Below are 21872 nucleotides of genomic sequence, written 5' to 3' on the forward strand. Positions count from 1 at the left end.
GTCCCACAGGGGGTTCACAGTCTTCATCCCCATTTTAATAATAATAATAATGATGGTATTTGTTAAGCGCTTACTATGTGCAAAGCACTGTTCTAAGCGCTGGAGGGATACAAGTTGATCAGGTTGTCCCACCAGGGACTCACAGCTTTAATCCCCATTTGACAGATGAGGTAACTGAGGCCCAGAGAAGTTAAGTGACTTGCCCAGAGTCACACAGCTGACAAGCGGCGGAGCAGGGATTTGAACCCATGGCCTCTGACTCCAAAGCCCGGGCTCTTTCCACCGAGCCACGCTGCTTCCCACGTTTAACGGGATTGGCGCACCTTCTGCTTCTTTTCCCACACCGGTTAACGGGATTAGCTTGGGCCGGACGCTGAGGGTTCTGGGGAAATGGGCCATGGGGATCGTCTCCCGAACGGGCCCATCCCACCCCCAAACCCACAAATGCACGCATCCGCCTTGGCTGCAACTGAGAAACTGGGAAAACCCATCCCCGCCGCTGCTCCGCTGGGAGAAGGCCTCTCTTGGAAGCCGGGGCCGGGAATCCGGGCCCGGGATCTAGGAGCCGGGCTTCCCTTGGCCGCGATGGAGTCTCCTGTCTGGGGAGGGAGAAGGTGGGAAGAGGTGAGAAGAGAGACAGCCTGAGTGACGGGGGAAGTAGAGAACAAGCAGAAGTGTGAAAGGAGCAGAACAAGAGGGGGTTCATTCATTCATTCATTTATTCATTCATTCAATCGTATTTCCCCCTCCCCCTCCCCCCCGCCTTACCTCCTTTCCCTCCCCACAGCACCTGTATATATGTATATATGCTTGTACATATTTATTACTCTATTTTACTTGTACATATTTATTCTATTTATTTTATTTTGTTAATATGTTTTCTTTTGTTGTCTGTCGCCCCCCTTCTAGACTGTGAGCCCGCTGTTGGGTAGGGACTGTCTCTATATGTTGCCAACTTGTACTTCCCAAGCGCTTGGTACAGTGCTCTGTACACAGTAAACGCTCAATAAATACGATTGAATGAATGAATGAATGAATATTGAGCGCTTGTGTGCAGAGCACTGGACTAAGCGCTTGGGAAGTCCAAGTCGGCAACATATCGAGACTGTCCCTACCCAACAGCGGGCTCGCAGTCTAGAAGGATGATGGCACAGGCCAGAACATCTTGAACAAGAGCATCTTGTTCTCTAGATGTTGCCGACTTGCACTTCCCAAGCGCTTAGTACAGTGCTCTGCACGCAGTAAGCGCTCAATAAATATGAATGAATGAATAAACATGATTGAATGAATGAATGATTATATACAATGAATGAATGATATATATATCTGTATATATGTATATATATACATATATATTTATTACTCTATTTATTTATTTATTTTACTTGTACCTATCTATTCTATTTATTTTATTTTGTTAGTATGTTTGGTTTTGTTCTCCGTCTCCCCCTTTTAGATTGTGAGCCCACTGTTGGGTAGGGACCGTCTCTACGTGTTGCCAACTTGGACTTCCCAAGCGGTTAGTACAGTGCTCTGCACACAGTAAGCGCTCAATAAATACGATTGATTGATTGATTGATTGATAGAAGGATGATGGCAGAGGCCGGAACATCTTGAACAAGAACATCTTGTTCTCTAGATGTTGCCGGCTTGTACTTCCCAAGCGCTTAGTACACTGCTCTGCACGCAGTAAGCGCTGAATAAATATGAATGAATGAACATGATTGAATGAATGATTATATATAATGAATGAATGATATATATATACCTGTATATATGTATATATGTTTGTACATATTTATTACTCTATTTATTTATTTATTTTACTTGTACGTATCTATTCTATTTATTTTATTTTGTTAGTATGTTTGGTTTTGTTCTCTGTCTCCCCTTTTAGACTGTGAGCCCACTGTTGGGTAGGGACTGTCTCTACATGTTGCCAACTTGGACTTCCCAAGCGCTTAGTACAGTGCTCTGCACACAGTAAGCGCTCAATAAATACGATTGATTGATTGATTGATTGAATAAATATGAATGAATGAATGAACATGATTGAATGAATGAATGATGACTGACGGACTACATTTCCCAAGACCGCCCGCGCCAGGCGCTTCCGGCGGCGGCGCGGCCAGGAGGCTCCAGCCAATGAGCGGGCGACGTTCGGGCCCGACGCGTGACGTCACGGCAGGGTGACCGGGAGGGGGCGCCTCCCGCCCTCAGGGGAGGGAAGGACGGAAGCCGGGCAGGGTCAGGAGGACCGCGAAGCCGGAGTGGGGCCATGCTGGGAGCCCGCGGGGCGGCGCTGGTGCTCCGGCGCGGCCTCTCCTCGGCGGCCTGCGTGAGGCCCGCGCCGCCGCCGCCCCCGAGGCTGAGCGTGAGGGGCGCCCTCAAGGCGCGCGGGGACCCCGGCGGTGCGCGCGCACGCGTCCAGGTGCGTTGGAGGCTTCCCGCGCTTCCCAGGGGGCGGGACAGGGGGCGCCCGAGCGCTCCGTCCCCTCCAACGCGCATGCGCGGAGGGACCCCGCGAGCATGCGCAGAGAGATACCCCGGCTGCCTCGCGCAAGGCCTTCTGGGGAATGTAGTCCCCCCCTCATAGTAATACTATAATAATAATAATAACATTTATTAAGCGCTTACTATGTGCAAAGCACTGTTCTAAGCGCTGGGGAGGTTGACTATTTATTAATGGTGTGTATATAGGTATAATTCTATTTATTTTGTTGGTATTGACATCTGTCTACTTAATAATAATAATAATGATGGCATTTAAGTGCTTACTATGTGCAAAGCACGGTTCTAAGCGCTGGGGAGGTTGACTATTGATTTTATTAATGATGTGTAGATAGGTATAATTCTATTTATTTTGATGGTATTGACATCTGTCTACTTAATAATAATAGTAATGGTGTCATTTATTAAGCCCTTACTATGTGCAAAGCACTGTTCCAAGCGCTGGGGAGGTTGACTCTATTTTATTAATGATGTGTATATAGGTATAATTCTTTTTATTTTGATGGTATTGACATCTGTCTACTTAATAATAATAATAATGGCATTTATTAAGCACTTACTATGTGCAAAGCTCTGTTGTAAGCGCTGGGAAGGTTGACTATTTTATTAATTATGTGTATATAGGTATAATTCTATTTATTTTGACGGTATTGACATCTGTCTACTTAATAATAATAATGATGATGGCATTTATTAAGCGCTTACTATGTGCAAAGCACTGTTCTAAGCGCTGGGGAGGTTGACTCTATTTTATTAATGATGTGTATATAGGTGTAATTCTATTTATTTTGATGGTATTGACATCTGTCTACTTAATAATAATAATAATAATAATGGCATTTATTAAGCACTTACTATGTGCAAAGCTCTGTTGTAAGCGCTGGGAGGTTGACTATTTTATTAATTATGTGTATATAGGTATAATTCTATTTATTTTGATGGTATTGACGTCTGTCTACTTAATAATAATAGTAATGGTGGCATTTATTAAGCCCTTACTATGTGCAAAGCACTGTTCTAAGTGCTGGGGAGGTTGACTGTATTGATTTTATTAATGATGTGTATATAGGTGTGATCCTATTTATTTTGATGGTATTGACATCTGTCTACTTAATAATAATAATGATGATGGCATTTATTAAGCGCTTACTATGTGCAAAGCACTGTTCTAAGCGCTGGGGAGGTTGACTCTATTTTATTAATGATGTGTATATAGGTGTAATTCTATTTATTTTGATGGTATTGACATCTGTCTACTTAATAATAATGACGATGGCGTTTATTAAGCACTTACTATGTGCAAAGCGCTGTTCTAAGTGCTGGGGAGGTTGACTATTCATTTTATTAATGATGTGTATATAGGTATAATTCTATTTATTTTGATGGTATTGACATCTGTCTACTTAATAATGTTGGCATTTATTAAGCGCTTACTATGTGCAAAGCACTGTTCTAAGCGCTGGGGAGGTTGACTATTAATGATGTGTCTATAGGTATAATTCTATTTATTTTGACGGTACTGACGTCTGTCTACTTAATAAAAATAATGATGATGTCATTTATTAAGCGCTTACTATGTGCAAAGCACTGTTCTAAGCGCTGGGAAGATTGACTATTTATTAATGATGTGTATATAGGTATAATTCTATTTATTTTGATGGTATTGACATCTGTCCACTTAATACTAATAATGATGATGGCATTTATTAAGCGCTTACTATGTGCAAAGCACTGTTCTAAGCGCTGGGGAGGTTACAAGGTGATCAGGTTGTCCCACGGGGGGCTCACAGTCTTAAAGGAGAATCAGGACAGCGTCAGTGAAGCTGAGGTTGGATAATATTTCGAGGATAAGGGGGTGACCGAGACCGCGTATGAGACCAAGGGGTGATCCAGCCAGGACTAATAATAATAATAATAGCGTTTATTAAGCGCTTACCATGTGCAAAGCACTGTTCTAAGTGCTGGGAAGGTTGCAAGGTGATCAGGTTGTCCCACGGGGGGCTCACAGTCTTAAAGGAGAATCAGGACAGTGTCAGTGAAGCTGATGTTGGATAATATTTTGAGGATAAGGGGGTGACCGAGACCGCGTATGAGACCAAGGGGTGATCCAGCCAGGACTAATAATAATAATAATAATCATAATGATAGCATTTATTAAGCGCTTACCATGTGCAAAGCACTGTTCTAAGCGCTGGGAAGGTTACAGGGTGATCAGGTTGTCGCACGGGGGGCTCACAGTCTTAAAGGAGAATCAGGACAGTGTTAGTGCAGCTGAGGTTGGATAATATTTCGAGGATACGGGGGTGACCTGCAGGCAGCTGAGATTCAGCTCAAAGGAGACCGCGTATGAGTGGGAATGACCGACATCCAACCTTTCCCTCTCCCGCAGGGCTGGGTCCGCTCGGTCCGGTCCCAGAAAGACATCTTGTTTCTGCACGTCAACGATGGGTCGTCTTTGGAGAGCCTGCAGGTGGTTGCCGACTCCAGCCTGGACACCACGTGAGTGACAACGATCGTGGCGGTATCCGTTAAATGATGGCATTTGTTAAGCGCTTAACTCTGTGCTGAGCCCATCCCATTAATAACAGTAACAGTCGTGATATTTGCTAAGCGCTCACTCGGTGCCCACATTCATTCATTCATTCATTCATTCCCCCCACCCCCCGCCTTACCTCCTTCCCCTCCCCACAGCACCTGTATACGTGTATATATGTTTGTATTTAGACTGTGAGCCCACTGTTGGGCAGGGACCGTCTCTATATGTTGCCAACTTGTACTTCCCAAGCGCTTAGTACAGTGCTCTGCACACAGTAAGCGCTCAATAAATACGATTGATGATGATGATGGGGCTCACAGTCTAAGAGGGAGGGAAAACCAGGATTTCAACCCCTTTGTGCAGATGAGGAAATTGTGAGGCCCAGAGAAGTGGAGTGACTTGCCCTAAGTCCCAGACTGAGCCCCCTCCTTCCTCTCCCCTTCCTCACCATCCCCACAGCACCTCTATATATGTTTGTACATATTTATTACTCTATTTTACTTGTACATATTTACTATTCTATTTATTTCGTTTTGTTAATACGTTTTTGTGTCGTCGTCTGTCTCCCCCTTCTAGACTGTGAGCCCGCTGTTGGGTAGGGACTGTCTCTACATGTTGCCAACTTGGACTTCCCAAGCGCTTAGTCATTCATTCATTTAATCGTATTTATTGAGCGCTTACTGTGTGCGGAGCACTGTACTAAGCGCTTGGGAAGTACAAGTTGGAAACATATAGAGACGGTCCCTACCCAACAACAAGCTCACGGTCTAGAGGGGGAGACAGACATTAATACAAGTAGATAAAACAATAAATTACAGCTATATATAGATAGATACATATGTGCTGTGGGGAGTCATTCATTCAATCGTATTTATTGAGCGCTTACTGTGCGCAGAGCACTGCACTAAGCGCTTGGGAAGTACACGTTGGAAACATATAGAGGCGGTCCCTACCCAACAATGAGTTCACGGTCTAGAGGGGGAGACAGACATTAATACAAGTAGATAAAACAATAAATTACAGCTATATACAGATAGATACATATGTGCTGTGGGGAGTCATTCATTCAATCGTATTTATTGAGTGCTTACGGTGCGCAGAGCACTGCACTAAGCGCTTGGGAAGTACACGTTGGAAACATATAGAGGCGGTCCCTACCCAACAATTAGTTCACGGTCTAGAGGGGGAGACAGACATTAATACAAGTAGATAAAACAATAAATTACAGCTATATACAGATAGATACATATGTGCTGTGGGGAGTCATTCATTCAATCGTATTTATTGAGTGCTTACGGTGCGCAGAGCACTGCACTAAGCGCTTGGGAAGTACACGTTGGAAACATATAGAGGCGGTCCCTACCCAACAATTAGTTCATGGTCTAGAGGGGGAGACAGACATTAATACAAGTAGATAAAACAATAAATTACAGCTATATACAGATAGATACATATGTGCTGTGGGGAGTCATTCATTCAATCATATTTATTGAGTGCTTACTGGCAGAGCACTGGACCAAGCGCTTGGGAAGTCCAAGTCTTATGCTTGGGAAGCGCTTGGGAAGTCCATGAGGCCTCTGCTTCACTCTCCCTCATGAAGTCGAGACTGGTAAAGTACTGGAAACTCTCCAGGTGCGACCGCTCTGCACACAGTAAGCGCTCAATAAATACGATCGAATGAATGAAGTGGCTGAGCCAGGGTTAGAATCCGAGTCTCCTTGTATCGTAGTCGCCCAAGCCTTCAGCACAGTGCTCTGCACAAAGTAAGCACTCAATAAATACCACTGACTGAGTGGTCCTGACGCCCAGCCCCGTGCCGTTTTCCACTGGATGCGGTGCTTCTCTCGCCCCTTTGCACTCTGTGTGGTCTCTTCTCCCAAACCGTCCGCAGGGCGAGCAGACCACAGTGATTGAATTAAGCGCTTAGTACAGTGCTCTGCACATAGTAAGCGCTCAATAAATACGATTGATTGATTGAATTGAGAGGGGTAGAGCTGGGCAGCCCATCAGTCGGTCAGTACTACTGTCTGAGCATCCATTGCAAGCGGAGCAGTGGAAGTGTTCAGTAGAGTTAGACAAAACCCCCGCCGTCGAGGAGCTTACACTCTAGACTGTGAGCCTGTTGTTGGGTGGTGCTTGCTATGTGCAAAGCACCTTTCTAAGCGCTGGGGAGGTTACAAGTTGATCAGGTTGTCCCCCGGGGGGCTCACAGCCTTCATCCCCATTTTACAGATGAGATAACTGAGGCGCAGAGAAGTGAAGTGACTTGCCCAAAGTCACACAGCTGGCAATGGGCAGAGCCGGGATTTGAACCCATGACCTCTGACTCCAAAGCCCGTGCTCTTTTCCACTGAGCCACGCTGCTTCTCTATGTTGCCGAATTGGGCTTCCCAAGGTCTTTGTACAGTGCTCTGCACACAGTAAGCGCTCAATAAATACGACTGAATGACTACAGTCTACTATATGCAGAGAGTTGTACTGAGTGCTTGGGAAAGCACGGTAACATAAATAGTCACGGTCCCTGCCCATGAGGAGTTTATAATTGAGCAGACAAGAGAGACGGAAAAAGATGTGCCTGCCTGCCAATCAATCAATCAGTCGTATTTATTGAGCGCTTACTGTGTGCAGAGCACTGTACTAAGCGCTTGGGAAGTCCAAGTTGGCAACATCTAGAGACGGTCCCTACCCAACAGCGGGCTCACAGTCTAGAAGGGGGAGACCGAGTTCGTGGAGCCCTGGGCGATCTTGACCGGAAAATCCCGGGTTCCTTTTCTGGCGGTAACTCGACTTCAGCCGTCCGACGGGGGGGGTTCCAGAGGAATTCCCCACGACTTCCCTCTTTGCTCCCGTTGCTACAGGGACCTGACTTTCGGGAGCGCCGTGGAAGTGCAAGGCCGGCTGGTCAAAAGCCCGCACAAAAAACAGAGCGTGGAGCTGACCGCGGAGAAAATCCAAGTGGTTGGGCACTGCAACCCCACGGTAGGCTGAGGCGACTCCGAATTTGGCCTGGGCTCTGCTTAGAGAAGCAGCGTGGCTCAGCGGAAAGAGCCCAGGCTTTGGAGGCAGAGGTCATGGGTTCAAATCCCGGCTCCGCCACTTGTCAGCTGGGTGACTCTGGGCAAGTCACTTCACTTCTCTGGGCCTCAGTCCCCTCATCTGGAAAAATGGGGATGAAGACTGTGAGCCCCCGGTGGGACAACCTGATCGCCTTGTAACCTCCCCAGCGCTTAGAACAGTGCTTTGCACATAGTAAGCGCTTAATAAATGCCATCATTACTATTATTATTATAAGGCTCTGGATAAAGTTCCCCACCACCACCCCTGCACCGGGAACGGGAAATCCATCAGTTGTATGGCTTGAGAGCCCACCATGCACAGACCCCTGTCCTGAGCGATTGATTGGGAGAGGGCGTAGAGTTAGAAGACACCATCCCTGCCCTCCAGGATCTTCCAGTCTACTGGGGGCAGACCATCATACTGAGCACTTGCAAGAATCCAGTAGAGTTAGGAGACAATATCCCTGCCTGCAAGGAGCGTCCAGTCTAGCGGGAAGACTCCCTCTAAAATAAATTAGAGGCAGGAGGAAGATGGGGTTGTGGGCTCCTGTTCCTGCTGGATGATAATGATGATATGATGGCATTTGTTAAGCGCTTACTATGTGCCCCACTGTTGGGTAGGGACTGTCTCTATATGTTGCCAATTTGTACTTCCCAAGCGCTTAGTACAGTGCTGTGAACATAGTAAGCGCTCAATAAATACGATTGATGATGATGATGTGCCAAGCACTGTTCTAAGCGTTGGGGGGGGATACAGGGTGATCAGGTTGTCCCACGAGGGGCTCACAGTCTTAATCCCCATTTTCCAGATGAGGCCCAGAGAAGTGAAGTGACTTTTGCCCGAAGTCACCCAGCTGACAAGTGGTGGAGGCGGGATTAGAACCCATGACCTCTGGCTCCCAAGCCCGGGCCCTTCCCACTGAGCCACGCTACTGAAGTCATGGGGTGTGGAAGCTTGGGCCAGCAGTGGTCTGGGAGATTGTTTGGTCGTGACGGCCGGGGACTGGCTGCCTCTCAGGGGCATCTTCCTGCAGCGTGGCTCGATGGAAAGAGCCCGGGCTTTGGAGTCAGAGGTCATGGGTTCAAATCCCGGCTCCGCCAGTTGTCAGCTTTGTGACTTTGGGCCAGTCACTTCACTTTTCTGGGCCTCAGTTCCCTCATCTGTAAAATGGGGGTGAAGAGTGTGAGCCCCCCGGGGGACAGCCTGATCACCTTGTATCCTCCCCAGAGCTTAGAACAGTGCTTTGCACATAGTAAGCGCTTAATAAATGCCATCGTTATTATTATTACCTCTGCACCCAGAGGGTCTCAGGCAGGTGGTCTGTAAAGATGGGTCTTGGTGGGGGCGGGCCTGGTGCTTCCGCGGGGTCCGGAGGCAGGGAGGGGGAGGGCAGAGTCCGGGAGCCCGAATCTGCCCGGGCGTTCATCCTTCTCCTCTGTCGGCGGCAGGAATTCCCGCTCAAATCCAAAGAGCGGCACCCCCTGGAATACCTGCGACAACACCCGCACCTCCGCTGCCGCAGCAACACCCTCGGTGCCCTCCTCCGAGTCCGTGACGAGGCCACTGCCGCCGTCCACTCCTTCTTCAAGGTGAGCCCGTCCGGCCGGCCGGCCCCCTCCCTCCCATCATAATAATAATCACGATGGTATTTGTTGAGCGCTTACCGTGTGCCAAGCGCTGTCCTAAGTGCTGGGGAGGATACCAGGTGATCAGGTTGTCCCCCGGGGGGCTCACAATCTCAATCCCCATTTTAGAGTCTAGGTAACTGAGGCACAGAGAAGTGAAGGGATTTGTCCAAGGTCACACAGCAGGCAAGCGGTGGAGCCGGATTGAGAGCCAGCCTGACTCCCAGCCTGGGCTCTAGCCACTAAACCACGCTGCTTCAGGCTCTTCCCGGCCCAGTGATCCCCGAAGGACCGGATCTGATCTGCCCGGCCCGGCCCACCCGAGGGGACCAGGCCGCTGGGTCGAGAAGCCGGTGGAGGAAGAGGTGGGGGCCGCAGGGGTCGGGACCGTACTAAGATCCGGGGAAAAGAACTGGACGTTGCCCCCGGCTCCTAAAGGAATTGGCCGGGGATAGAGACGGGAAATCAGGGAACACCAGAACAAGAATCCAAGCGTCTGGGCCGACAATCCAGATGACGGCATGGGGGGCCGTGGAGCTGCGGGCGCAGGATTCGGGGTCTTCCTCACAGCTCTGACAGGTGGCCGTGGAGGTCGAGGTTCGGGCCCCTCCGCCTGCCGTTCCGAAGCTAGAGAAGGGCTCGGGCCCCAGCCGTCGATTGGGTCCTTCCCGGCCTGGAGCGGAAGCCGACGGGAGTCCCGGGGCCGTGGCGGGAGGCATTTGAGGGGCAGCTGCCCTAAAGTTAAGAGGCAGTTAGACCACTGACATCCAGATGCTGTCCACTTTTGAAAGAGAAATTCACACTGGAAGAAAACAAGCCCCCTTCTGGGGGTAGGTGGCCGGAGGTGGGCAACGACTTCCCGTCCCCTTCTGCCCCTCATCCTTCTCTTGGCTTTGGGGGCAAGAAGACAACTTGAGGCAACTTTGTGGGTGGATTTTAAAGGGTTTTCCTCTTTCGCTTAAAGGGGGCCTGCCAGCGGGAGACACGGGTGCTGCATTGCCACCATGGGGCACGTCCCGGTCCGCTCTGGCAGCCTTGGCCTGACTTTCCCAGAAGGCCCAGCTTCGAACAGGACTGACCGTCCGAGCGGGGCTGACCGTCCGACATCCATCATCATCATCAATCGTATTTATTGAGTGCTTATTGTGTGCAGAGCACTGTACTAAGCGCTTGGGAAGTACAAGTTGGCAACATATAGAGACGGTCCCTACCCAACAGTGGGCTCACAGTCCCTTCCACACCACCCCCTCACCGTCCCCCGACTCCCACCAGTCATTTTTCCAGTAAGGGGCAGTGTGGCCTAGTGGGCCTGGTGCAGCCCAGCCCCCTGGGAGACCTTCCTCTGCCTTAGGCAAGTCTCCCAGCCTCTCTGGCCTCACTGTCCCCCTCTGTAAAACAGGCCTCCCCCTGCCTCTCGGGGATAGCCTGAGGACAGAACTGAGTCGAGTCACGTGAAACGGCCGTCCTTGTGCCGCATGTTGGTTGAGGTCCGTGGGCCAGCGGGTCAGAGGTCCTAAGATAGGGGGTCTCTGCGGACGTGTGCCTGGGGGTCTGATCAAGTGACACCATTTCCCGCCTCGGCGAGTTTAGTGCGTCGTGCCCCCTGCCCACCACGCGATCGGGGCAAACGAGACTGACCCCTGTCTATGTCCGATTGCAGGAACACGGCTACGTGCACATCCACACTCCAGTCATCACATCCAACGACTGCGAGGGGGCCGGAGAACTCTTCCAGGTGGAGGTAAGTGGGCGTCCGTGGGCTTCGTCACCCTCAGCTCGACGTCCAGGGACCGCGGGGGAGCGGTACGGGCGGTCCCACCCGGGCCTCGGGACCAGTGGCCGTTAACGGGACCCTCCCTTCGGCTTTCCGAGCCCCTGGCCGGGCTGTGCCTTGAACCGGGTGTGTTTCCGCCACCTTGCCTCTCTTGACTTGGCAAAGTGTAGAAATCGGGAGCTAAGGAGATCTTTTACAGATTTTACAGATCTCAATCAGTCAATCGACCCATCAGTAGTATTAACGAGAGCCTACTGGATGCAGCGCATCGTGCTAAGCACTGGGGAGATCCAAAAGAGTTGTTAGATTATGTTGTACCTATCCCGGGGCTTAGTACAGTGATTGATGGGACAAAGGTCACTACTATTATTATTATTTTTCTGCCTGCCTGCCCTGGGAGAGCTTATAGTCCAGCCTGACAAATGGGCCTCCCCACACTGACCCGGCTTCCCCTGGCCACTGGCATCCCCTGGCATCCTCTGCACACAGTAAGCGCTCAATAAATACGATTGATTGATTGATTGGCCACATTCTCCACCGATTGGCTGCCCTCCCTCCGCACTCTTTCTCTCTCGGTCACCGGCCATCTCCCTCCTCCCGACGGGTGTAGCCGGCTCAGAAGCCAGGCACCCTCTCATCCGCCCTGGTCCCAGCCGGCCGGTTGGAGAATTTTGGGGACGGCCATCGATTTCTGTCTCCCCTCTGGGGAGACTGCTGTCCCCCTCATTGGGGAGGGGCTTCCTGAGAGAGTGGCCCGGAAAAAGAGCACGTGCCAGGAGTCAGGAGACCGAGCCGGGTTCTAGTCCTGGCCCCAGCACCGCTATGGGACCCGGGGCAGGTCACTCTGTCTTTCCTGATTATCTTGTACCTTCCCCGGCGCTTAGAACAGTGCTTGACGCATAGAAGCACTTAACAAATACCACGATCATTACTGAACCTCAGTTTCCTTTTCTATAAAATGGAGAGAAGATTCCCTGTCTCTCCGCACGTCAGACCCAGAGTCCCACCTGGGACGGGGACCATCTGCCCAGTACTCAGCACGGTGCTTAAGGCGGTCTTTGTCATTATTATTATGATCGTGATTATTATGAGCGGCTGCTGCTACTCCGGATCCACTCTCATTTATTATGGAAGTCAGCCCCCGGCTGCTTCCCCAGCCGGAATTCAAGCGCGCGGACTCTGGCTTAGCGGGAAAGCAGGCTCGCCGGCCGGGAGAGAGGACTCTCCAAGCACGGGCCCTTTGCAGTTCTGGCTCGGTTTACGTCCAGCGATGGAGCCGGTGGCCGTACTCTTTTCGTTCCCCGCCACGGGGTCGTCTGTTGATTGATTGCCTGAGTGATTGTTGTGTTGTGGGGTTGCGATGCCCAAGGGCCGTGAGAATTGCACAGCAATTGTCATGTACGGCCTCACGCTCATTGTTGAGAGTTATTCCTCATACCAGGGCGGGGACATAAGCCACATTGACACTGTTCCGGCCACTTTACAGATGGGGAAGGTAAGGCACCACGTGATTGCCTCAAGGCCTTTTGAGGGGTGTTCCCAAGCCATCCCAACAAGCCTGAAGAGGCCATTAATTACTATTACAATCATTACTATTGCAATCATTAAAGCTTCATGGAGCCTCTTGGACACCATACGGTTCTTTGTAGTCAGTAGTTCTGCTGAACCTGAAATTCAAACGCGCCGGTCATTCATTCAGTCAGTCGTATTTATTGAGCACTTACTGTGTGCAGAGCACTGTACTAAGCGCTTGGGAAGTACAAGTTGGCAACGTACAGAGACGGTCCCTACCCAACAGTGGGCTCACAGTCTAGAAGGGGGAGACAGGTCATGGCTGAAGGCAGGTACCCAAGGCGAGTAGGGCAGCGGGAGGAGCCAGTTTCCGGGCTTACAGGGACCCTCCTCTTCCAAGGGCAAAGTAGTAGTTGGCGTGACCTCGTGGAGAGAGCCTGAGTGGCCCAGTTTGGCCACTGGCCTGCTGGGTGAGATCGGCCAACTCCCTGAGTCTCTCGAGGCCTTAGTTTCCTCTTTTTTGCAAAGTGGAGTTGAGCTGCCTTCCCTCCCTCCCCCAAAGACTCCCCGTGAGGCACGGACCATGGCCGATCCTATTATCCTGACACTGTCCCACGCTTAGCACAGCGCTGGGGCCCCTAGTAAACACTTCATAAATACAATCGTCATTCTTCTTTCTCTTCTTCCGGGTTTCCTCGCCTGCGCCGGGTTCGGTGATTGCAAGTCAAGATGTTGTCGCCCCAGGGCTGATTCAGCTCAGGGCAGAATTCTCCCCTGGCAGAGCCTATTGGGGGTTTGGACAAGTAGAAGCCTTCGGCCTTCGGCTCCCGTGCCGTGGGACTGCAGGGGCAGACTGGGGCGTGGGGAGCTTGACTGGCTGGGACTTGGGAAAGAAATTCTGGTGGGGTTTGGTGAGATACAGCCGCCCACGTGGCATTGGTGAATGATCCGTCCTCGCCCACAGGCTCGCGGAGGGTTATTGATCGCGTGCATTAGCGGGCCAGCGCTGCCTTGTCTTGTGGTTGCGCCCGAGAGGCGGCTGAACGTCTTGGTCGGAGGTGGGAGGTGCCAGCGGGCGGGGACGCCCGAAATGGACCCCTAGAGCCAGCAGTTACGTAACCGTCTGCAGGTGGGAAGATGGTGGCACCATTTCCTCCGTGGCGCGTGGCGTCAGCCCTCTTTTCCCGGATAGCCCAGCGCCCCGAGCCCCGTGATCATCCCTTCTGCTCGGCCCCTGCGGGAGAGCTGTGGGCTGCCGATCCGGGCCCGCGGACAGACCGGAGGAGGAGGAGGAATAGTGGAAACGTGGACTGGAGTGTAGTTCAGTGTAACAGAAGTAATAATATAATTGTGGTATTTGTTCAGCTCTGTCTGAGTGCTGAGCACTGGGGTAGGTCCCGGTCCCTGTCCCGGATGAGAACTCACAGTTTTTGGAGATGGGAGAACAGGTATTGGATCCCCATTTCATTCATTCATTCGATCGTATTTATTGAGCACTTACTGTGTGCAGAGCACTGTACTAAGCGCTTGGGGAGTACAAGTTGGCAACATATAGAGACGGTCCCTACCCAGCAGTGGGCTCACAGTCTAAAAGGAAAGCCTAGTCCCCATTTAAAGATGAGGAAACTGAGGCGCAGAGCGGTGAAGTTCCCTGATTAAGCTGTCATTTCCTCTTCTCCCACTCCCTCCTGAAGTGCCGTTGCGCTTGGATTTGCTCCCTTAATTCACCCTCGCTTCAGCCCTCAGCGCTTACACACAGAGCCGTAATTTCTTTATTTATCCGTACTGGCACTCAGGTCTGCCCGGACGTGGGCATCTTTGGGCTGGAGAGGTGGCACTGGTCTTACCGGGCGAGAGGACGCCCCGGGCCGCGCTGGGAGCCCAGCTGCAGAAGCGCGGGGCGGTGGCGAGCGGTCAGCGGGGCTCCGGGCGGCCTCGGCCTCTCGGTGCCGCGTCTCCCCTCGAGGGTCCGAGCGGGGAGGGTGACGAGCTGCGGCGGGGCCAGCCAGGGAGGCCGGACACTCGCCCGGCGGCCACCGAGGAGACTCCGTTAACGCTCTTCCCGGCTTCCCCGTTCTTGCCTCGCAGCCGTCGAGCCCGGCGAGGGAGCCCGGGAGGCTCTTCTTCGATGTGCCCGCTTTCCTGACCGTGTCCGGACAGCTGCACCTGGAGGTGATGTCAGGGTACGCCCCTTTCGCGCCTCCGTGTCCTCCGCTGGCTGTGAAACAAGGATGCTCCTCCTCCCCCGGAAGGGTGGGTCTGGGGTCTCCGTGGGTACGGTCTCTCCCGGGGAAGGGAGTCGGCTGCTGCTTTTGAACCTGACACCCCCAGGGTTGGTGGACGGAGCACCGGTATCATCTACAAGGCCCAGCCTGTGGCGGAGAGGCTTCGGGGGGGTGGCTGCAGCGCGGAGGCTACAGGGCAGACTAGTGGGCGAGCGGGGCTTTGATTTTTATGGGAAGACGGGCGATGTTCTTTTCGCCCCGCCAGTCAGATGTTCCTGGTTAAACAGCGAGTCCTAGGACTCTATTAGCGTGCGGGGACATGGTGTTTCCGACCCGTGATCTAATCTCCAGTAACAAAGCCCGGGCCCTTCCCCAGCCCTGCCTCCCGGCCGCTGCTTTGATTTTATTTCCGTGGACATTTTGAACGGAATAAATGTCAGCTAAATTTAGAAGCGCTATATTTATCCGCCGTGATAGATGGTTTTTCCATGAGATGGATTTTTCTTTGAACGTGACTGCGATTTTTGCGATGGGAAAAGAACGAGAGGGAGAGGCGCTCGGCCTGTGAAGATGAATTGATAGGTGGTTGGCTGGGGGCTGCCCAGATTAGAAATGTACTCAGTTACACAGCCTCCCTTCCCATCTGTCCTGCTGTCTGCCTCCTTCCCCCTCCGTCTGTCCACCTGTCTTCCTCCCTCCTTCTGTGCCTCGCTCCTTCTCTGCCTGTCTGCCTCCCTCCCTCTCCATCTTTCTGCCTCCCTCCTTCTCCATCTGTCTTCCTCCCTCCCTGTCTGTCTGCCTCCCTTTCCATCCATCCACCTCCCTCCCTCTCTGTCCTCCTGTCCACCTTCCTCCCTCCCGGCTGCAGGAAAATCCTAAACCTGATTGCAGCTACAGCCTGTCAGTAGAAGGCCTGGGTTCTGACTGACATCACCCTGGTTCTCTACCCACCCAGTCAGTCATTCAGTCATCACCATTGATAGAGCACCTGCTGGCTGGAGAGCACTGTATTCGGTTCTTGTGAGAGTACGAGAGAACCTGCAGACGTTATCCCTGCCCTCTAGACAGATGGAAACATACATTTCAGAAAGGAAGATGTAGTAGATTCTAAAGGAATGTACATAAGTGCCAGGAGGGTGTAAATTCCCAAGCGCTTGAGCGGCAGGGAAGTGCCAATGTGGCAGTAGTTGGGGGAGATGAGCGATGAATCAGGGAAGGCTTCTGGAGGAGGTGGGATTTCAGGAGGGTTTTGAGGACGGGGAGAGTGGTGGTCTGCCTGGTTTGAAGGAGGAGGGAAGGCCTGATCAAGGGGTTCTGGGCGAGAGAGGCGAGAGTGAGAAAGTTGGCTTGAGAAGAATGAAGAGTACAAGCTGCAGGGGTGGGAGAGAAGGGAGGGAGTAAGTAGGAGGGAGAGAGCTGAGTGGTCTTAGGCCTTAGGAGCATCCACCCTCCCTGACTCTCCTAGAAGCCCTTATGGGCCGCGCATCCGTGGATCTCCCGAGTCAGAGAAGGACCCGAGACGTTTCAGTCCGGAAGGAAAAACGCACGACCCTTTTCAGCACCTTCCCTCCCTGTCCCCAAAGAAGGTGGACGGGAGGGGTTGCTGGGTGGCGAGAACCCAAACCCTGATTTTGCCGGGACTCAGGGGTTTGTTAGCTTGACCGTTTTCCAGCAGGGTGGTCCGTGCCAGCCGACCGTCACGGGCGTCAGCCTGGCCCAAGAGGCCCTGCTGTCCGGCAAGCCTGGCCCGGCCCGGGCCCTGGCTCACTTGGGGTCCAAGCGCTCTCAACCACGATCTCGCCACCGTCAGAGCCTTCTGGGCGCCGAGGGGGTGGCTTCATCCCTCAGCCCCAAGGCTTCCGGTGGCCTCAAGGACCACCGACCAGCTTTGTGGGCCCCTCTGAGCTGGGGAGGCCTGGCCCCAGGGCAGGTTTCAGGAAGGAGATGCCCGACGAACCTCCGGTAATTCCTTCACCGTGGGCCGGGGTTGGAGCTATAAAAAGCAACTTTGAAGTCGCTGTTTTTTCAATTACAGCGTAGACTCTTCCAGTTTCTAATTGGCTTTGGGGTTTTCCATTCCTTCCCGAGAAGAAGGGGGAAAAGCATGTGTTCATTGCATTTACTCGGAATCCAGGCCTGGCGAAGAGTCCGTCGCTTTCCGACTCTTGTCTGCATTTTTGCTCTTCCTCAGTTTCCCAGATCCATGTAAGACTGCTGAGGGTTTAGGGGGGCCAGTGGGCCTTTGACACACCAACGTAGTCATCGGGTCTCATTCTCATCTTTCCAACTCAACCCTTTCCTCATCGTACCCTCTTCTTCCCCCCTCACACCCCACAGACTTCAGCTCCCCCCACCTTCAAAGCCCTTCTGAGATAGCATCTCCTCCCTCCCTACTGCCAGTTATGTCCGAAGATCTAAACTCTATTGCTTCCTTCTACCTGGAATTTAATCTAACGTCTGTCTCCCCGGCTAGACTGTAAACCCTTCCAGGACAGGGAACATCCTATTTACTCTATTGTACTCACCCACGTCCTTAATACAGTGCTCTACTCGCAGTAGATCCTTGAGGGCAGGGATTGTCTCTGTTAGGTCTGCTGTACTCTGCCGTGTGCAGAGCACTTTACTAGGCGCTTGGGAGAGTACAGGAGAGTTAATAAATCCGAGCCTTCCCCCTGAAATGACAGTCTAGTGGTAAAGGCCAAACGGTGAAATGAGTTACAGGCGGGGGAAGAAGGAAAAGGGGATATGGACGTGAGTTGGTCGGTTCGTGATTCTTGCTTGACCTCCCCAGCTGCGGGGTGACGGGCGTGTGCGCCCGTGTGCGCCCGGGCACGCGTGAGCCCTGCCGTGCTCCTCTTCCCCTTGGCTTTCAGCGCCTTCACCCACGTGTTCACCTTCGGCCCCACGTTCCGAGCTGAGAACTCGCAGAGTCGCAGACACCTGGCTGAGTTTTATATGGTGGAAGCGGAGGTGGCCTTCACCGAGAGCCTCCAGGACCTCACGCAGGTAAGGCGCGTGGGCTTCAACGGGCCCGGGGGTTGCCACGTGGTGGCTTGGGAAGCCACCGGGACAGGCGACTTTGGGGCCGGGACGTCCTCCTAGGAATTCCTCCCGTCCACCGCCACCACCCCTGCCCTCATGGCCCACTCAGAGTCTGCAGCCATCGAGCCCAGACTGAGCCCCTTCCTTCCTCTCCCCCTCGTCCCCCTCTCCATCCCCCCCATCTTACCTCCTTCCCTTCCCCACAGCACCTGTATATATGTATATATGTTTGTACATATTTATTACTCTATTTATTTTACTTGTACATATCTATTCTATTTATTTTATTTTGTTAGTATGTTTGGTTTTGTTCTCTGTCTCCCCCTTTTAGACTGTGAGCCCACTGTTGGGTAGGGACTGTCTCTATATGTTGCCAATTTGTACTTCCCAAGCGCTTAGTACAGTGCTCTGCACATAGTAAGCGCTCAATAAATACGATTGATGATGATGATGATCGGCCGCGGGCCTTCCCCGCCACTTTCCTTAGCTTCCCTATAGGCCTTCCTCCCTGAGGGATGCTATCATTCAATGGTATTTCAATGAATCAGTGGTTTTTATTGAGCATTTTCTATGTGCAGAGCATTGCACTAAGCACTGTCCACGCTCATCAGCCCCTTGTCCCCAACGCCTCCCATCAGTCCCTCCCCAGAGGGGTGGATGGGTGGGTCGCCCCGCGGCCGGCTTCTGGCAAAGTTTAGCTCTCGGCATTCCTAATAATTATAATAATATACTAGAGAAGCAGCGTGGCTCAGTGGAAAGAGCACGGGCTTGGGAGTCAGAGGTCATGGGTTCGAATTCCGGCTCCTCCACTTGTCAGCTGGGTGACCTTGGTCAAGCCACTTAACTTCTCCGGGCCCCGGTTCCCTCATCTGTAAAATGGGGATTAAGACTGTGAGCCCCACGTGGGACAACCTGATTACTTTGTGTCCCCCAAGCGCTTAGAACAGTGCTTTGCGCATAGTAAGCATTTAACAAATATTTTCTCCCCCTTCTCGACTGTGAGCCCACTGTTGGGTAGGGACCGTCTCTATATGTTGCCAACTTGTACTTCCCAAGTGCTTAGTACAGTGCTCTGCACACAGTAAGCGCTCAATAAATACAATTGAATGAATGACTGAATAATAATAATAGCATTTGTTAAATGCTTACTACATGTCTAGGGGCTGGGGTAGATATAAAGCTAATCAGGTTGGACGCAGTCCCTGACCCACATGGGGCTCACAGTCTTAATCCCCATTTTATAGATGAGGTAACTGAGGCCCAGAGAAGTGACTTGCCCAAGGTCATACAACAGACAGGTGGTGGAGGCAGGATTAGAACCTAGGTCCTTCTGACTCCCAAGCCTGTGCTCTATCCCATAGGCCATGCTGCTTCCCATGTTCCCATCCCGGGCACTAAGCGGGGAAGGTTTGCTCGTAAACGCTTCGACGACGGGAGCCGTAGCCCAGCTGCGCTTAGCCAAACCGTCCTCAGCCTCCGGCTCAACTCCGAGACCCCACCACCCATTCCGCCCACTGACTTTTCTGCCCCGTGATTGCGTGAGGGCCCTTGGAAGTCCATCTGCTCCAGGGACCTTTTCAGGGGCGAGAACTCTATCGGTGGCAGGAACCTTGTTAGTAACGAGAACCCAGATTACGTTTTTTCCACCAGGATTTGTATCAGAAAGTGGCCTTGGAGGCCATAAAGCAGGCTGGGATGGTTTGTTTTTTTGTTTCTTCCCGCTGTCTACCAAAGGCCCTGCCGGGGAGGACAGCGCAGATCCTTAATGTAGACTACAGTCTGCCCATCTGGACTGTAAACTTCTCCAGAACAGGGAACGAACCCAGGCCCCCCACCCATTCCGCCGACTGACTTTTCTGCCCCGTGCTCGCGTGAGGGCCCTTGGAAGTCCATCTGCTCCAGGGACCTTTTCATGGGCGAGAACTCTATCGGTGGTGGGAACCTTGTTAGTAACGAGAACCCAGATTAGATTTTTTCCACCAGGATTTGTATCAGAAAGTGGCTCCAATGAGAACGACCTTGGCGGCCATAAAGCAGGCTGGGATGGTTTGTTTTTTTGTTTCTTCGCGCTGTCTACCAAAGGCCCCGCCGGGGAGGACAGCGCAGATCCTTAATCTAGACTACAGTCTGCCCATCTGGACTGTAAACTTCTCCAGGACAGGGAACGAACCCAGGCCCCCCACCCATTCCGCCGACTGACTTTTCTGCCCCGTGCTCGCGTGAGGGCCCTTGGAAGTCCATCTGCTCCAGTGACCTTTTCATGGGCGAGAACTCTATCGGTGGTGGGAACCTTGTTAGTAACGAGAACCGAGATTAGATTTTTTTCCACCAGGATTTGTATCAGAAAGTGGCTCCAATGAGAACGACCTTGGCGGCCATAAAGCAGGCTGGGATGGTTTGTTTTTTTGTTTCTTCCCGCTGTCTACCAAAGGCCCCGCCGGGGAGGACAGCGCAGATCCTTAATCTAGAATACAGTCTGCCCAGCTGGACTGTAAACTTCTCCAGGACAGGGAACAAACCCAGGCCCCCCACCCATTCCGCCAACTGACTTTTCTGCCCCGTGATCGCGTGAGGGCCCTTCGAAGTCCATCTGCTCCAGTGACCTTTTCATGGGCGAGAACTCTATCAGTGGTGGGAACCTTGTTAGTAACGAGAACCCAGATTAGATTTTTTTCCACCAGGATTTGTATCAGAAAGTGGCTCCAATGAGAACGACCTTGGAGGCCATAAAGCAGGCTGGGATGGTTTGTTTTTTTGTTTCCTCCCGCTGTCTACCAAAGGCCCCGCCGGGGAGGACAGCGCAGATCCTTAATCTAGACTACAGTCTGCCCAGCTGGACTGTAAACTTCTCCAGGACAGGGAACGAACCCAGGCCCCCCACCCATTCCGCCAACTGACTTTTCTGCCCCATGATCGCGTGAGGGCCCTTGGAAGTCCATCTGCTCCAGGGACCTTTTCATGGGCGAGAACTCTGTCGGTGGTGGGAACCTTGTTAGTAACGAGAACCCAGATTAGATTTTTTCCACCAGGATTTGTATCAGAAAGTGGCTCCAATGAGAACGACCTTGGAGGCCATAAAGCAGGCTGGGATGGTTTGTTTTTTTGTTTCTTCCCGCTGTCTACCAAAGGCCCCGCCGGGGAGGACAGCACAGATCCTTAATCTAGACTACAGTCTGCCCAGCTGGACTGTATACTTCTCCAGGACAGGGAATGAACCCAGGCCCCCCACCCATTCCGCCAACTGACTTTTCTGCCCCGTGATCGCGTGAGGGCCCTTCGAAGTCCATCTGCTCCAGGGACCTTTTCAGGGGCGAGAACTCTATCGGTGGCGGGAACCTAGTCGGTAACGAGAACCCAGATTAGATTTTTTTCCACCAGGATTTGTATCAGAAAGTGGCTCCAATGAGAACGACCTTGGAGGCCATAAAGCAGGCTGGGATGGTTTGTTTTTTTGTTTCCTCCCGCTGTCTACCAAAGGCCCCGCCGGGGAGGACAGCGCAGATCCTTAATCTAGACTACAGTCTGCCCATCTGGACTGTATACTTCTCCAGGACAGGGAACAAACCCAGGCCCCCCACCCATTCCGCCGA

General features: G+C 52.1%; 1 protein-coding gene across 2 annotated transcripts in view; it reads left to right on the forward strand.

Annotated features, from left to right (window-relative positions):
* Positions 1-2241: 2241 nt before the first annotated feature.
* Positions 2242-21872, forward strand: part of NARS2 (asparaginyl-tRNA synthetase 2, mitochondrial) — a 29077-nt gene continuing 9446 nt past the window's right edge. The window contains exons 1-8 of one of the 2 annotated variants that reach the window (XM_038762120.1): positions 2242-2431; positions 4901-5010; positions 7906-8026; positions 9553-9693; positions 11390-11470; positions 15104-15198; positions 18114-18246; positions 19644-20149. In XM_038762120.1, the coding sequence (XP_038618048.1) occupies positions 2279-2431; positions 4901-5010; positions 7906-8026; positions 9553-9693; positions 11390-11470; positions 15104-15198; positions 18114-18246; positions 19644-20048 (1239 nt within the window). In that variant the 5' untranslated portion in view covers positions 2242-2278 and the 3' untranslated portion in view covers positions 20049-20149. Of the gene's footprint in view, positions 2432-4900; positions 5011-7905; positions 8027-9552; positions 9694-11389; positions 11471-15103; positions 15199-18113; positions 18247-19643; positions 20150-21872 lie in introns of those variants that run through there. The other variant, XM_038762119.1, reaches the window with a different exon arrangement.

Source organism: Tachyglossus aculeatus, chromosome 20, assembly GCF_015852505.1.
Source record: "Tachyglossus aculeatus isolate mTacAcu1 chromosome 20, mTacAcu1.pri, whole genome shotgun sequence".
In the NCBI taxonomy this organism is placed as follows: domain Eukaryota; kingdom Metazoa; phylum Chordata; class Mammalia; order Monotremata; family Tachyglossidae; genus Tachyglossus; species Tachyglossus aculeatus.